Consider the following 18,831-nt stretch of genomic DNA (forward strand, 5'->3'; position numbering starts at 1 on the left):
CAAAACACAACCACTAATATTGTTGGGAATAAATCTATACCTGTTTGACTTTCTCTTCCATGCTCTTGATGATTTCTTGCTTGTCAGCCTTGTCGCCATGGCCATAATGATAAGAGGAGGGAGACTGTTGTTCAGACTTGGGAGGGCCGCTCTTGCCTGTGCCAAGGGTGATGGAGGGGGGTGCCCAGATCATGCCTGACTGTTGAGCCTAAAACACAATAGGGAATCAATAACACATGGCTGTACTCTCAGACACGAGTGTTGAGAACAATATACAGTCGAGTGAGCCCAAGTACAAGTCAACTTTCTGACAAGTATTTTAGACTCATTTGAGAATTGGCCATGCCATCAATGTATGGTACAGGTGGGCTTCACCACAAGCCAAATATCTGGCAAGGATATAAGCCACTTTTTTGTTAGTAATTATAACAGTGGTTAAGGTCTAACAGTCCATCCCTGCAGACCAAGCTGGAAGAACATGATTAATCTGAAAGGTACATCCAATTTGATCATACAAGGGAGGACTGTTTTAAACAATAAAGAACCAGGGTTAGAAACTGTAATTTAACATTGTGTTTTATTTACCCTTTGTTTAGCCAGCCTAAGGGACTGTTGGAAATGGTCGTCCACAGCAGCTAACGTATCTGCAGACTCTTTAAGAATTCTCTCCCTTTCCTGTCGCTGTTCGTGTTCATGTTCCCTACGTTTGCGTTCTAGCTCACGTTCTCGTTCACGTTCCAAATGCTCTTTCTCCATACGTTCTCGTTCAGCTCGTTCACGTTCAGCTCTTTCCCTTTCCATCTTTTCTCGTTCAATACGCTCCCTGAAAATACAAAATCCAGAAATAATTATCACTATTGAACCAACTTCAAACCCCTAACATTGGCTGCATACAACAGGAAGGATAGGACCAGAAAGCATTCAGTTGTGCAAGTTTAGTGTTGCTTAAGAATTAACCGACATATATTTTGACAAATACATCTGAAAGCATTTTAAATACAGAAAAAATATTGATTAACGACACAACAGTTCTTGCAATCAAGAACTGTGATTTGTTTGTGAGGAAGAATGATGGTATTATGAACTTATTTTTCATGCTTATTTAAATCATATGACTGCCTTATATATATTTTGGTTATTTTTTTCTTTCTTTTCATTGAAGTTCATATACTTACAATTACAACAATATAAATTTGTATGTGCCTTTTTTCTCTATTAAAAATTGAGTGTCAATACCCTCTGAGTTAGAGACAGGTTTTTTAACTTAAGGATAAAGAGAAAAAAAATACTGCTTAATCCCCAATCCTTTTATTGGGCTTGCCTGATTGAACTGATTTAAACCTATAGAAATATACCGTAAGTATAAGTGAAGAGGGTGGGACAGTGCCTCAATAGTGAGGTACTGGTCTGGTCATGTTCTACAGACACACACTACAGTCTAGGTATATCTGAATGATTGTAAGGGCTCTGTAACCAAACGTGTTGTGTCTACGTGCTTGGTGATCAAATAAGTTTGTCAAGGAGAGCCGTGAAGTTTTGTCGCGGATTCTGTCACTAAAGAAATCATGTCTAGGTTTACATACAGGTTTGTATGGGTTTTGTTACCAAACCATTGTGTTGAGGCATACCTTAATAAAGTTTTGCATGGGCATAGGTGTCAATCTCTGAAACCTCCAATGATGGAGATTTTCCTCATTCCACATTTCAAATGAGGGAGAAAGTGTGTGAAACTGCTTTGCTCAATTTATCTTTCACTTTTCATGTATCAAAATAACTCCCAAAAGCATTCATTTGATTCAGACACACCCGTTATGATCATTACACACACCCTGCATTAACTAGGAGATCATGATCACAGAATGTAGATTTTGAGTTTGTGTGAGCTTGGACTTGAATGAGGGAGTTTCGAGGGAGATTGATAATTTTGGTCCAAATGTTGGAAGCTTCCTCTTAATGAGGGAAGTTTGACAGCTATGTATGGGTTTCGTAACCAAACTATTATGTTTAGGCGTAACGAAAGCTTTGTATGGGTTTTCAGTAACAACCACTGATGAGGCATACCCTAAGTTTTGTATGGGTTCTGTAACCCTAAGTTTTGTATGGGTTCTGTAACCAAACTATTGGTTAGGCATATCCTAAGTTTTGTATGCGTTCTGTAACCAAACTATTGGTTAGGCATACCCGAAGTTTTGTCTGGGTTCTGTAACCAAACTTGGTTAGGCATACCCGAAGTTTTGTATGGGTTCTGTAACCAAACTATTGGTTAGGCATATCCTAAGTTTTGTATGGGTTCTGTAACCAAACTATTGGTTAGGCATACCCGAAGTTTTGTATGGGTTCTGTAACCCTAAGTTTTGTATGGGTTTTGTAACCAAACTATTGGTTAGGCATACCCTAAGTTTTGTATGGGTTCTGTAACCCTAAGTTTTGTATGGGTTCTGTAACCCTAAGTTTTGTATGGGTTCTGAAACTAAACTATTGGTTAGGCATACCCTAATTTTTGTATGGGTTCTGTAACCCTAAGTTTTGTATGGGTTTTGTACCAAACTATTGGTTAGGCATACCCTAAGTTTTGTATGGGTTCCGTAACTAAACTATTGGTTAGGCATACCCTAAGTTTTGTATGGGTTCTGTTACTAAACAAGTCTTGTCTATTTGAAATCAAACAGAGCTGTCTAGGTATAAAAGTTTAATCAAATCCTATATCCCCGCTAGAAAATGGCATTTAATTGACCTCAAACATTATTATAAAGTGTGTGTACATACAGATAAAGTAATCAATGCTGAGCTTTGCCAGGTTGTGTCTACCTCTGGGGATCCTAGCTCTATCAGGCTTACACTTTCACTGGGTACGGTCAATGATTGGGTCTAATGGGAACCTGTTAAAGCCTACCTAGCTATTCCATGCCCATCAATAATACACCATTCTGTAGATCTGGCCTAAATCCTACACAGGAAATTACTCTATTGTTAAATCAGATTTATGTTTTTGCTTTTATGTATATAACCGTAGTTTTTAGGAGTGATTATAGAAAAGTCATTGAAACAATACCATAGAACTATAGAGAGATTTCCCGAAGGGATAAATGATTACCTCGTACCTGAACGAAATACAGAACGCTAACCAATGTTCTATGACTGATCGATGTAAAGGGCCTTGAGGTCTAAATGACATTTTAATACGTGGACAATCTCCAATAAGTAAAGGTATGGAGCTGTAATGGCCAGCCAATTATGCCTGGCAAAGCACTGCTGACACCTCAACTATAATACACCCAATATAGCCTTTATCTCCACCTGATCAGGGGGACCTATTGACGTCATCGGCAGACAGATTACAATGAAAGCCGCTTAAACCTTGCTAATGCTACGTGTGAAGGTAGCTCTACCAATCACACACAAATATCACACTGTAATGCCAAAGTTGTATCGATACCAATGAATTATTTAGTCTCAACAATGACATTTCAACATTTCATGTATATACACACCTAGTGTTTCACAACAACTCTAAAACCAGTATCAATAAAGCAGCTTATACCTCATAAATAAATATTTGCAGTTTGATTCATAAATTGAATAAGCACTGGATAACCAATGGAAAATGCACATGACCAAATGTAAATTTATTGGACATGTCTAAATGTATAAAGCTAGAAACCAGGTCAATATATGATTATCAGTGTACTTCAGCCAACACCAGATAAGAATAAATCATTAATGCCAGCAGTGAGATTGAACATGTGACGTCCCACGACAACTGCTGCCCTGATCAATACCTTGGTTGTTATTTTCTTTGTCATGTTTGGAGAGAAAATTCCTTATGACACCTCGTCAATATTGTTATCAAAATGAAATCAATGGCTATGTCATTTCCCTAGGCTTATGTGGTTTAAACATGTTGTATTGATTTAGGGAGCCGTTGGTGCACATGACCTACAGGATACTACGTAATCCTGGGGAGTCGTCAGTCGACACAACACATACAGGACATTGTACTTAATCCTGGGGAGTCGTCAGTCTACACAACACATACAGGACATTGTATGTAATCCTGGGGAGTCGTCAGTCTACACATCACATACAGGACATTGTATGTAATCCTGGGGAGGCGTCAGTCTACACAACACATACAGGACATTGTACGTAATCCTGGGAAGTCGTCAGTCGACACAACACATACAGGACATAGTATGTAATCCTGGGGAATCGTCAGTCGACACAACACATACAGGACATTGTACGTAATCCTGGGGAGTCGTCAGTCGACACAACACATACAGGACATTGTACTTAATCCTGGGGAGTCGTCAGTCTACACAACACATACAGGACATAGTATGTAATCCTTGGGAGTCGTCAGTCTACACAACACATACAGGACATAATATGTAATCCTTGGGAGTCGTCAGTCTACACAACACATACAGGACATTGTATGTAATCCTAGGGAGTCGTTAGTCTACACAACACATACAGGACATTGTACGTAATCCTGGGGAGTCATCAGTCGACACACCACATACAGGACATTGTATGTAATCCTGGGGAATCGTCAGTCTACACAACACATACAGGACATTGTACGTAATCCTGGGGAGTCGTCAGTCTACCCAACACATACAGGACATAGTATGTAATCCTTTGGAGTCGTCAGTCTACACAACACATACAGGACATTGTATGTAATCCTTGGGAGTCATCAGTCTACACAACACATACAGGCGATTGTACATAATCCTGGGGAGTCGTCAGTCTACACAACACATACAGGACATTGTATGTAATCCGGGGGAGTCGTCAGTCTACACAACACATACAGGACAGTGTATGTAATCCTTGGGAGTCATCAGTCTACACAACACCTACAGGCGATCGTACATAATCCTGGGGAGTCGTCAGTCTACCCAACACATACAGGACATTGTACGTAATCCTGGGGAGTCGACAGTCTACACAATACATACAGGACATTGTATGTAATCCTGGGGAGTCGTCAGTCTACACAACACATACAGGCGATTGTACGTAATCCTGGGGAGTCGTCAGTCTACACAACACATACAGGCGATTGTACGTAATCCTGGGGAGTCGTCAGTCTACACAACACATACAGGACATAATATGTAATCCTTGGGAGTCGTCAGTCTACACAACACAAACAGGACATTGTACGTAATCCTGGGGAGTCGTCATTCTACACAACACATACAGGACATTGTATGTAATCCGGGGGAGTCGTCAGTCTACACAACACATACAGGACATAATATGTAATCCTTGGGAGTCGTCAGTCTACACAACACAAACAGGACATTGTACGTAATCCTGGGGAGTCGTCAGTCTATACAACACATACAGGACATTGTATGTAATCCTGGGGAGTCGCCAGTCTATACAACACATACAGGACATTGTACGTAATCCTGGGGAGTCATCAGTCGACACACCACATACAGGACATTGTATGTAATCCTGGGGAATCGTCAGTCTACACAACACATACAGGACATAATATGTAATCCTTGGGAGTCGTCAGTCTACACAACACAAACAGGACATTGTATGTAATCCTGGGGAGTCGTCAGTCTACCCAACACATACAGGACATTGTACGTAATCCTGGGGAGTCGTCAGTCTACACAACACATACAGACGATTGTACATAATCCTGGGGAGTCGTCAGTCTACACAACACATACAGGACATTGTATGTAATCCTGGGAAGTGGGTGTACAAAACAACATACATAACCAAGAATTATGGAAAATATTATCCTTCATTTCTTAGGCCTGTTTTTCTAAGGAGATATTAACAATAAAGTCATATAAAAAAAATAGGCAGAAGAATATGAATTACTTCTATTATTAAAAATGATCAGCTCTATATTCATGTATCAACGGAGAACATTTTATATAGTATTTTGATATCTTAGATGATTACGAATGGAAAATCAATTCTATATAGCTACATGTGTTTTTGTTATAACTGGTTACGGTATCAGCTGTAACCCACTACACTACATATAAATTAGGTCTTGGTAATGACCACTAAACGTGTACATTACTTTGTCTTTAGACCTTGACATAACCTTCTCAAGAGAATTGAAGAGAAGCACGATATTACACTATGGTGAGCTATGAGTATTGTTCTGGGTGTAAAAGTGTCACATACAACAGGGGACATGTGAACATGTGTTGTTTGCTCTGGACAACGATCATTAGTTATGAGTGATCACTGACCACAGTTTAACCAGTTGTGACTGACCACAGCTTGACCGACACCAGCTGTTACATGCTTCATTGTAATGCTAATAAACATCGGCTAGAGACATGGGTTTGCAAACCCATTCTTGATGGCCATGACTACATCTCCATATATAGACTGCAAATTACCAATATGACAGCATGTCTAAATATACCAATATACACCCAGAATAAATATTAACATTGGTCTAGGTGGTACCTCTGTACATACGAGACACAAGCTTATACCCATACAGTACAAATGTCGATAAGTAAACTTTATCCTTATATTAACCTTCAAAGTCTATTACTTTATCCCAGTATCATTAGAATACACTGATATACTTACAACAGGCAAGTACAGGCCTAAGAAGCTTACCATTAACTAAGAGCATTAGGGATTAAAACCAAATCGACAGAATGGATCCTTAAATAATGCTGTGAATCAGTTAAGACCACACACAGTAAATACTTAAGTTTACAACAAAAGATTTCATAATAAGGTTCTTCCCATCAATTTAAAGAAATAATAGAATCTTCCTTCTTTCTGGTTGGATTTTGTTTATGGTCTATTGGCAATCAAATCTATTTTAATTGCCAGGTGAATTGTTAGCTCTGTAGGCCTCTTTTCCTTCCTAGGTGGATGTCAAAGTGTGTTTCACATACAGACCAGATTCTAACAATTTTCAGTTGTCCGATTTAGCATCTTCTTGGTATGCGAGACAAAACAAGGACATCTGATATTCACATCAGTCACGTGTTTGCTTAGTACAAGCCTATAAGTGTGAATGTCAAGGCTTAATGGTGACAAACAAACATATTGCAGGATAAGACAGGTGCTGAAAGAGCAGACTAGCTGTTCCAGTAATTGCATTAGTCAATATAAAAGCTGTTGTATCATCAAACACTCTTTTCTCACATTTCTTAACACTTCTCACCGTATGTTGCATACATCAAAATATAAATACGGTCAATTAACCGCTTTCAGTTCAAAATCAACCTATCCGGACAATATGCAAGTGAAGTTTGCATTAGTCCAGTCGGCATGAACTTGGGTAAGGAATTATTTCTCTTACAGCAAACAAAATGAGGACAAATATTTTTACCTTTCAATGCGTTCCCTTTCCTGTCGCTCCCTTTCTATCTGACGATCCCTCTCAATTTTTTCTCTTTCCAGACGATCCATACGTTCTCTCTCCAGACGTTCCCGCTCAATGCGGTCACGTTCATAGCGTTCCAACTCGCGCTCCTTCATGCTGAAGATATCACGAAGAAGGTCCTCCTGTTTGCTGGCCAGCATCCACTGAGGAGGGACAGGCACCGAAGGGTACTTCTGCTGCCACAGAAGTTCTAACTGTGCCATTGTCAGATTTGCTGGAGGAGGGTATCCAGCTGAACGCTGAAGCAGCAGTGAGTTGGAATACTGCAGCGCAAGCTGCTGCTGCTGAATGGCTGCCAAAGTGGCATGGTCAAGCTGTCCCAGACCCGGTGACAGGCCTAGCTGGGCAGCCGCAGCCGCACCCATGGGATGGTAGGACATGGAAGGGAGCACATGGGTGCGAGGAAGGGGATGGGTGGGGAATGATGTTGTGGTTGGCAGACTCCCTGATGGGGGAGCTGAAGGGATGGGGTTATGTACACCTGGGTATGTTGAAGACTTGTGAGGGGGTCCCAACATGCTTTGCACATTGCTCTGAACTGGATTTTTCCTCATTAATTCGGGATCCCTGTAGGGTAGAACAGGCTCTGTTCTGTCTATAATAAGAGGACTAGATGCAGGACTGTTTTTACTGGATGTTCTCAGATCATCGAGTCGTGAGGAAGGTCGACGATCATCACCATAACCTGAATAACTAGAATGTTCACTGGTCCGGGAACTGGACCGATCATTGGGTATTTGAGTGGAATTTCCGTAGTTGAATAAAGTGTTTTCCTTGACAGGAACGCTATCGGACCTTGTGTCCTTCACCAGCACTACAGTATCTGAGGACTCACTATGAGGGGACACAGATTTGGTTTGGTTGATTGAGCTGCCAGTGTCTTCCCCATGGAGTGCTAGCTTTTCTGTCCTGGCTAGTTTGGTGATCTGATCTGTCAGTGATCTGTTGACGTCGATGCCAGCCAGAGAATTGGAAGGTGGATTACTACTACTTTCAGAAGAATTGTTACCTGCTAACAACCTCCGTTTCATAAAGTGCATATTATCGTCTGTGTCGGTTGACAGTGTTTCCACAGTTAGGTGCGAACTGTCGTCAGCGACAGCTTCACTTTCACTACCTGTACATTCCCTAGTCACCTCTGTATCACACGGCACCACCACACTATCTGACACAGCACTATGTGTTAATACATCCTTACTACCTGAAGCACTAGATTCTGTTCCTGTATCATCATCCTTGTTAACAGTTGGTTCGGTTACAGGAGATAAATCAGAGTCTGTTGCGCTCTTTACCACCGATGTTTCTGAATCACATTTAGAAGTTTCTACGTTGTCACTAGCCTTTTTAACATCACAATGTTGCTGATCCACATTCCACCTTTTACTTACAGCTGCCGGTGAGGTCAGACCACTTTTCCCTGTAACTTTGGATTTGCGCGACTCCCTTTCACTTGCTTTCCTAGTTAATTCAGTTTTTACAGGAGAGGGAGATATTTGTCTGCGTTCCTTGGAATTAACTGATCTCGGAGTAGTCCTAGGTTCACTTCTGTTTCGTAATTTTTTAGTGTTTTCCGTCTGCCGTTTCCTTGAAACCACAGAACTTTTGTCCAGAGACAGATTAGTATCACACTTTTTTAATTGTAATGTTGGTTTTCTGTCAAAGGACTTTGGCCTTTTGTTACCTGTAGGAGCTGAAGACACCGGAGGAGTAGTATCCTGATTGCCTGTACTTCTCCGACCATCAGATGACCGTGCCCTTTTCAAAGGACTTAAAGTTTTCTCCTTTTTCTCCTCTGAAGTTAAGCCTTGTTTGTTTGTATCCTTTGGTTTTGAGCGTTTGCCTGTAGATGGTGCGGTTGGCTGTACTGGAGTTGAAGGTCTCCAATCACTTTCCTCATCAGTTTTGCGTTTGCGTTCACGCGTTGGTTTGGTACGAACATTGGTTTTATCTACAAGAAACAACAGGAAACATTAGGTCACTGGAAAATCAGTAATTGTTACACTTCTACACTCTGTATATCTCTGACCAAATTGATTTGTTGTCTACCTGGATATCTGGACTGTGTATAACATATTAATCCGGAGATTATGTTGTACTCGGGCTCTAGCTCAACTAACAAGACCATGTATTGATGTCAATAATAAAATACCAGAATTAATGTATTACATATACCCAAAAGGGAAATTAATCAACTCTGACAGACGTAAACATGAACATACACAGTAGGGTATTAAAATAAATAATCCTCTGTTCCATTATATGGACACAATGCTCACCGACTTGTACCCCCCACTCCCCTGGGACTACTTGGGTAAATGCTATGATCCCCTGTGGGTGTAGCCTAGAGTGGGGATGAGGTCATGTTGAACCAGCTACCCAGCACAGCTAGGCTACACACATCGATACAATAGACCCGATACAATAGACCCGGCCACAGTACAAACTACACACTTTATCTAGGCTCTCGATCTTTGGAGAATTACTGAACTGAATATAACAACACATCAACAATAATGGTGCCTCGCATGACTGGGCGCAGCACAGAGCCAATCCCTGGTGATATATCACTGACCTCTGGTACACACACGATTGTAACAATAATAAAAGGTCTGTGCTTGCACTTCTCCACAAGCGAGTGAACCTGATCCGATTTGTTTGTTAAATGTTATTGTCTGCGCCCACTCTGATCCACCACAGTCGTGTCGTGTGATGTCATAGTTTGTATCTGCTACTTAAAAACCACACTAAAAGAAATTCTATATCTTAAGCTTGTACATTTTTTTTAACGATTAAAGCAGAGCTACCCTTGTTTTTATTTATGTTTTCTTTCCAGCAGAAACCAGACTTGCCAGGGCAGGATGACTAACATATGGGTCTGGAAATACACATGACTGTACTACAATGTAAATTCTCCACCGCCTCAAGTATGTTACCACACAGTACAGAGGGCACATGTATGTCTGATCACATGATCGCCTTCCTCGCTTATCTTATTTGTACAAGCTCTTCCAGGGGCACATAAACTTGTGGTATAGTAGGATCAAGTATTTGGCCTATTTTCAATATTGTTATCAGTTTCTATATGCCGCCTTAGTGTACTGCATGCTATACAGTTATATACCCAGGTCAGGTTGTAGATATGGCCCCGAGACACAAGAGAACATTATTGCACAACACAACACCCCTCATTATACTCCTTTATGTAAAACACAGCTATTAATGTGAACATATTTAAATCAAGCACGACTTCAGACTACATTTCCATACAATTTATAATTAGATTCCCATTGATATCTGACAAAGATCCATCAAACACTACAAAAGATTGCTCTGTAATATACAAAACAGTGATCTGTTGGTGCATTTACATCATTCATTAGTTTTAGGATCAATTGTATATCTTTCAAATAAGAATATATCAGAAGACCGATCTTTAGGATTTTATTTATTTATTCAGAGAACCAGACATAAAGAGAAGAAGACTATAAAAATAGCCTGAATAGCTGTTACAAACAATAAATTAACGCAGAAGAACAATACAGCCATTTTTTCTTCGTGAAGGCATTACAATATCCACACCTGCCAAAGTACAATGGAGCAGGCTGTGCTAATCAAGTCTTTGTTTGACTGCGACTAACAAGCAGGGGGTCGACACCGTTCTAGAGTTCACCTGTCACCAAAGCCTAGCTCAGCAAGAGTGGACTATCGTGTTAGCATTACTGCACATACAAGCCACTTATCAGGTCTGATAATATATATTCAGAACAAACATGTGAAATATAAAATTGCATTTTAATTGGTTGGTGTCAGTTTTATTCTATCAATATCTCTGTTCAATATAGAATGCCCTGAATTTATCAATATTATTTGACACTTCAGAAAATGTGACAAACAATAATTACATAACATCAATACAAACCTTTGCATGAGAACATTTAAGTATAGACTTGGCCTCCATGGATGTGAGTATGACTGAGCTAACACCAGTATGTTAGTGTACAATCCTTCCTCTGAACAGGAACATGAAACCCTCTGTATCGCATCAGGCTGTGATCTAGCACATTGTCAGATGTCAAAACCGCCCCATTAAAACGTCAGCCTGTGATATAACTGTTTTGCGTGATGCGAATCCCCTGTGCATACAATTAACCCATAGATTCTCACCAACGCTAGACAAAGGACTGCCTTGATTGAAAATAAATTATTCCTCAAAAACAATAAAAATTTAATGGCCCCATCTGTAATTGATAGTAAGTTGAATGTGTAGTCAATACAGAAATCTGCTAGAGACACCAGTATTAGGTATATCTAAATGCTAGTGTACAGGAGATATCACTAGACAAGCTATTATGTAACAGCCACATGTATTCTCAGGTTTGGGGAAACGTTTCATCCTTTGTGAGAATTGACCTACAATATTTCTGTAAACTTTCATTTTTTTTTTTTAAATTGATTTAATTGATATCCTATAAATACATTATCACGATTAAAAAGTTAGAAAGTAGAAGCAAAAATTAAATTGAACAGAGTCAGGATGAGACAGACGTAGATTTAATTGTACCAGTCAGCCAACCAGCCAGCCAGCATGGTCATATACACAAGCATGCTACACGGCCATATTGGATAGTGTAAGCAGCGTTATAGTGAAGGCAGATATACGGGAATAGCATATGTTTACATGTATGATTTTTTTCCCTTAGGCTTGTCTGTCATTGACCACATAAAACATTCTTAATATTGAAATGCCTTAACAAACATAAACTTTCTTCACCATCCATCAACATTTCTGAACTGTTATGTGGAGTAGGAGGGACGTGCTATGTACGGACCCTAACATACCTATTTCCATTTCTCTAACACATAAAAGTATACAGAACAGACCTGGAGTTTCGGTGTAAACTTCTCAGACATGTTAATAATGAATGATCTACCTGACTAACTAGGGTGAAAACCCTCCCAGACAAAGGGGTGGTAATATCGACCCAAGTCTACTGAGCCTGCTTTGTTCAGCGATTTCCCATTAAACATTCATGTACCATTGATTGTACTGGTGTAATCGAGGAAAAAACACTCACAAGGTTTCATCAAATATGTACCAGCTTAATTTGATATCAAGATTTCTCATAGGCAAAACATGTGGTAACGCGATCTGGCACACATGACCTAAATTTCCTTATACAAAACACGACATATTTCATGATTTAACACAAAAGAAACATAATTCTTACCTTTTTCAGAATCTGGTGTGGTAGTGTTATTTCCAGAAGTATTTCCTTGCTGGCTTTGAGAAGAATTTTGTGGTGTAAGTAGTCGAGTTTTACTCGTCCGAGAGGGAGTCTTATTTGTCGAATTGCCTGTCTGTTCAGTTGATTTAGGTGTACCCCGTGGAAATGTGTTCTGTAAAGCACAAACAAGAATTTGGTTATTGTATAGGTCTCAGTAATCACAGATCTCCAAAGTCCGCAATTAAAGCACACAGCCGAGTAAACGTGGTCCGGTGAATATGGTGGACGGACTGGTGTGTGATTCATACACACACAACAACAGCCATGCCAGCTAACAGAAAACGGGTGTACTTGTGGCTGTACCTTGTCTGTACTCCAGGTCACTATGCTGGTACTACCAAACTCTGCCTACTGGGTGTGACTGTGTGGTTAGCCATGCCCTGTCAAATTGGTGGCACGGTGGGTGTATGACCTATCTACTCTGGCCCTGAGCGCCTTGGTTGAGTCAACAGTTTGTATGCTTGCCTGCTGTATGCTGTGACCTTCACAGTGAGGTTTGGCGGGCTATAACACCAAGGCCTCTATCACACTAACTGCACCACCAAAGGCCTGGGTTACAGTAAGTAGTGGAGGAGCTGGCCAGTCAAGTGGCCATATACACACAGCTGGGAACATAGTACACAGATACTTTCCTGTTATAATTGAACTATTTACCTGTGTAACTGTTCATGTATACATACAAGTCAGCTATTTGGCGCAGAGCCAGAATTACACACAATATCAATCATCTCTGGCAGTTGCACAGGCATAGAAGGCTAAAACAGGCATTTATACAGACAGATAGCAGGAAGGCTGGGAAGCTACTCTCCATAGATTAGGGATCAGTTATTACAGTGATGAATGACACAGTCCCCAGTACAGGCATGTCATCAATGGCTCATACACACCAATAATGATGGGCAGATGGTAACAGTGGAAAAACAATCACTCTCTTTCACAGACACAGTGTGACAAAGGCTAATAGAGGCCAACAGAATTAAAATCAATAGATATACAGGGTAGATACACTGAGAGAAAAAGAAAAAAAAATGAAAAAAAATCTAAAAAGGAAACAAGAGTCATAAGTTCAGTACATATTTTTACATTAAAAAAGATTCCTTTATTGTAATGCCAACACAGAAATTAAATTAGTTCAAGTTTTGTTTGTGTTTAAGTTAAAAAACATTTTATATCTAGTAATATACATTATACAAATTTACCATTTCAAATCCTTTTATCTAAATAGATTTGTGTGTGTGTCTGGGTAAAACTATTATAAAGTGATATATTCATGATATAAAAAGTTAGCTATAGTTGATAAGAGATAGGTTTGATGGTCACAATGGCTACCCAACTGTATAGCTTTCCTGTGCGTGACCTCATATCTCCTACCTACCTTTACAAGGAGTGTACATATATCCTGAAGTTAACAACACACTTTTTGTTGCCAGTTTTAAGTAACTAGTAAACATCCACGGAATAAATTCTGGTGAAGATTTAACAATTTTTATAGTTCCGACATGAAGCTTGAGTGCGAGGAGGGCACACAACTGTAACACAAGTGTGAAGAGGAATGGCCGCCAATACAGACCTCCAGTCCTCAGAACAGCTTGCCCGTAATCTCCAGTATTCAGCGCTCCAGAGGTTTTATCATGCTAATGTTGCCTGCCTAGAGCAAGTTTTACAAACAGCCCAAGTCAACAATTACTCTGTTGATTATCATGGTCAGGGGGCGTCTTGCAATACTCTACTGATTACCACTAATAGGGGTCGTCTCACAAGGTACTTTTGACTTTATGTGACTTGGGGGCCTTCTAATTTATTTATCTAATCAAGAATGTGTTACATATCAAATGCCCCTGGTACTTGATAATCCCTCTAGAGTACTTGAGCCTATAAATCCAGGTCATGAAAGTCATCCATGTATTAACATGTCCAGCCAAATCTGGTGTATAGTCACAAGGTTCCACGGGTGATATTCAGACAATGATAAATCCATTAAAAGGAATAAATCAGGTTAATGTGAATGGATAAAGGCTATTCTAACTGTATATATATATATATCTAATGTGAATGGATAAAGGCTGGCCTACCTATATATTATATACAGATCTATTTTACCTTCCTACGGGCCGATTTGTACAAATGGGCATGGAACAAACTATGTCAAGGTCATCCTGTCTGTATCATTAAGCAGATTCAAACTTGCTATCTCACAATCGAGTACTGGATCAATCAATCACCCTTGGGTATGTTTTATTGTCATATTAAGTGTTATCGCATTGTGCTATAGCATGCAGGCAGCTCCTTCCCTCACCCATACACCTGTTTTATTGTAGAAATGGAGATAAAATACTGTCAATGTTGGAGATTAATTAAGTTTGATGGGAATATGCATGTTGGCTGCCACTAGCCTATATGTCTGAGTAAAAAACAAGGTTAAGAATCCCTGTTGAGTTTGTATTACCATCAATCCTGACAGTAACAGCAGGCCAAGAGGTGATCAATACTCTGTCTGCCTGATTCCCTACATAGTTTTATTATTCATCTGTGAAAAAGAGCGAAATATATTGACTCACGTTGGCACAGCAATCACTGTGTTGTATTTACTATGATCGCTGATCGATCAGGCCATATCCCTCAAGTCTGACTATCTACGTTGGTAATATTGTAATGGCTTCAGTGCTGCTGTGGTATCGGGATTGTCCCCCTCACTTTGTCTGTCAATATAGTTACTTCAGTCTCCGAGTATCATCTGTCAGCTTTCTCTCTCATCAATACACTCATGTTTGGTTTGATTGCTTTCTGAACGATGCAAACTTTTAAAGTATTCTTTACAAGTTGAGTAACGATAGATTTTCTGCCAGCACTCTTTTGTCATGACTAAAAGCGCAGGTGACAATGTATGCAAATTGCGTGCGATTATATACACGGACCAGCATAATTAGCCTTACATGACCAGGCGCTAAATGCTATATAAAAATGCCTCTTCCATGCTGACCTTCATTGTTAACCATCACCAAAGACATACATCTCACCAGCAGACAGGCAGAATTACCATCACAATCCAACCACCCTCCACTTGGATATCACCTCTGTTTATATGCATAAGACTGCCATAGAAAATTTACATAATTTTCTTTTCCAGGCCATGGAATCCTACTCAAGGAAATTAAGTTTAATTCTGAGAGATTCGTTTGATGGCAAGTGAATCAGATTTTTTATAACGACAACTAACACAAATCTATTTGCATTTCAAATTTTGAATTATGCAGATAGGCAGCATATATTGTAACATGTACTTTACCCTCACCAATAATTACTCGACTGCGGTTGCCAAGTGAACTTTACCTCTCAGTCACCTATTTGTTTACCAGGTGATAAACAATACGTTAGTTCATCACATCCTGTAGGCTTTGTGTACTTTTGAAGTTATAAACTTCAGCAAACAATTATTACCTAGAAGTGTTAATTAAGCTCATGCCAAACTACCTTTCGATTCTTAGACCAGCAATATTCACTCTCTCGACAAATCACTTTTGATCAGAAAAGGAAAAATCTCTTACTATCATGTATGTACTTGTTGATTATATAGCTTAGTTACTAATTCCAGCGACCTTCACCCTCAGAGTCAAGCCTGACAAAGAGACGGACGCCCCAGAGACATCATTATATTTTTCCTTCTTTACAAGCCTAATGGTGAATTAAATCTTCTGACTCAGAAAATAAAAAAAATAATGCATCATGATCAATACAAATGGTGTTTGTAAATGAATGAAAAAATAGATCACCAGTGTGCATGTGTTAGTTAAATATCCGTGTTTGCATTATAACTACTTTTATTTTTTTATACTTTTCAATCCGTAATTGATTTGCCAATTGAGTAACAAACTGGAATTACATCACGAGAAGATGGCATTGTGAGTTTGATGGAGTGTTCGATCAATACTCCCTGCATTCTTCCCTCCCAAGCCAATACATCACAAGATACCCCCACCAGCCAACCACCGCACTTCACAAGTCATCTTAATGAGGTTTTTCTCTCTCTTGATCATGCCAACTTGAAGAAAATGGGTTTTGAAAATGCATTTGCTAATCAATGTGTTGTATGAGCAAATAAAAGCTTGCCAATCTGCATTCAAACATCTAAGGATGCAGGACGCCACAAACAAGTTTATTGAGAAACCTGATCAATCTGGGGCAGCTACAAAATGAACCACAAGGCTATCTTCTAACATATCTGGCCAAGTGCACTGCCTTGTTTATATTTTGAGTGTAGAAAAGGATTTATGGTTATATAACTGACTGTATATGGGAAAAACCACAGGTGACCCTACATAGCTGTGAGGTATTAGTAAGTATGTGTACTGGTGTGGCCTAATCGATCAGCCATCACACTGGTGTGACAGACCCATACCTATTACAACCACAGGCACTATACTCCTGTCTACAGGGACACATCATCACAGACAGGATACATGTCAGGAAATAAATAGTATTCAGACTTAACACACATCAACAGGAAATATAGCACACATTGTACTATGTATATCAAGTGCATGTTGTTGAGCCAGACCATCCAGGAAGACCATGATATGGAGAAATCAACAGGAAGAGAGTGTATTTGTATGTACTGATGATAGTATCTGACTTATTTTTATGTATAGATAGTATCAGACTTATTTTTATGTATAGATAGTATCGGACTTATTTTTATGTACTGATGATAGTATTTGACTTAGATTGTCCACCAGTTACTGGCAGTCTACATCAACTTATCTCCCAACTTGTGTATACCACACATTTATTACTGAAGCTGGAGTTTGTGAGTCTGTAAGTCATTTGGGTGACAACCAACACTGGCTTGTAGTCAATGGTATGTATTGTGGAATGCAAACAAGATGTATCCCCTCTTAACTGCCAGCCACCCCATCAAAGACAAATTACATTTTTCCTCACAAAATTTGGACTTGGCTTCAGATGTTCCTGACAGACATTCATCCCACAAATGGTGCAGTAATGAGTGCCTTTTCTCCACTGGAGTACTATACTATGTGTACAACAGGGCAGGTTATGTTTGTCCTCCTTACAAGACACAGTAGTTCTGTGAAGATTCCCAGCCCTGGAGTATCTGTGTTGGTACGAGTCTACTTACTGCATGCTGTCACAGGCTTACAACCCAGTGTTATCAACATCTGTACACCCAGCCTCAAGATAATATTTGTTTGGTGTGTTTTTCGAGCATTTCCCCAAGAAGTTAACCACAAAACCAAGCCCTTAATGCACAATGCATGTTTCAACGATGCATCTAATTTGTGTATGTGAATTTTTTTTATTTTTTTTTTCAAAATGTGCAATTTTTAAAATTTCACATCTTTGAAAACAAATTTAAACATTTCTATTCAAAAATTAATATTCTATCCTCAAATTTAAAAAGTGTGAGGCATTGGTGTGATTATGAATGCCAAAACTTTGCCCCTTGTTTTGGATGAGATCCAGAAGAAACAGCTCCATTACAGATGTAGAAGTGTGCACCTCAAAGCCAGCAGTTTTGGCAGGAGTATATGTCATGCTTGTAGGAGATGGTAACACTAGACTAGTAGTAAAACACATGCCAGCAATCTGTGGTACAGGGTGCCAGTAACACAACATGTCATCCCAAGTAACAAATTATCTCCTATCCCCTTTAGCCATATTCTCTCTCCTCAAACCACGGAGACAGTTCTCTAGCCGTACACATATGAAATCACACAATACCATGTCGAAACTATTCAGGAAATATGTACACTGCAATTCACCTCTTAAAGTTATTCATTTCAATGTTTACACCTTGTCAGAAAAGCATTGGCTCAGCCAGTCCAGATATTACAGTTACCACTCCAGTCCCAGCCCATCAGACAAGGGTTTTAGTGTACAGACTAAACATATACTTGTCAGAAACCTTTTTGAACCTTTCTCTATTTCTTAACAGTTGCTAGGAAACCAAACTTGTGAGTTGAAGTGGCAACATTTAAATAGTGGCACCACAGTAGAACATTGATAGTGGCACCACAGTAGAACATTGATAGTGCAATATCATGAGCAACGGTAAGAATATGACTCTATGATATTAGTACAGACCGTGACTTGACAGTGCACCATTTCTGAACAAGGTCATTTCTA

At 39.5% G+C, this 18,831-nt stretch overlaps 1 protein-coding gene across 1 annotated transcript in view; it reads right to left on the bottom strand.

Annotated features, from left to right (window-relative positions):
- The window catches only part of LOC110457157 (probable JmjC domain-containing histone demethylation protein 2C), a 201,331-nt gene that overhangs the window by 38,535 nt on the left and 143,965 nt on the right, over positions 1–18,831 (bottom strand). Inside the window, exons 7-10 of the mRNA XM_021508271.1 lie at positions 12,634–12,802; positions 7,352–9,353; positions 586–823; positions 41–208 (exon numbers count right to left, since the gene is read on the bottom strand). Of these exons, the coding sequence (XP_021363946.1) occupies positions 41–208; positions 586–823; positions 7,352–9,353; positions 12,634–12,802 (2,577 nt within the window). The remainder of the gene's footprint in view (positions 1–40; positions 209–585; positions 824–7,351; positions 9,354–12,633; positions 12,803–18,831) is intronic.

This window comes from Mizuhopecten yessoensis, unplaced genomic scaffold (assembly GCF_002113885.1).
Source record: "Mizuhopecten yessoensis strain PY_sf001 unplaced genomic scaffold, ASM211388v2 scaffold9033, whole genome shotgun sequence".
Taxonomy (NCBI): domain Eukaryota; kingdom Metazoa; phylum Mollusca; class Bivalvia; order Pectinida; family Pectinidae; genus Mizuhopecten; species Mizuhopecten yessoensis.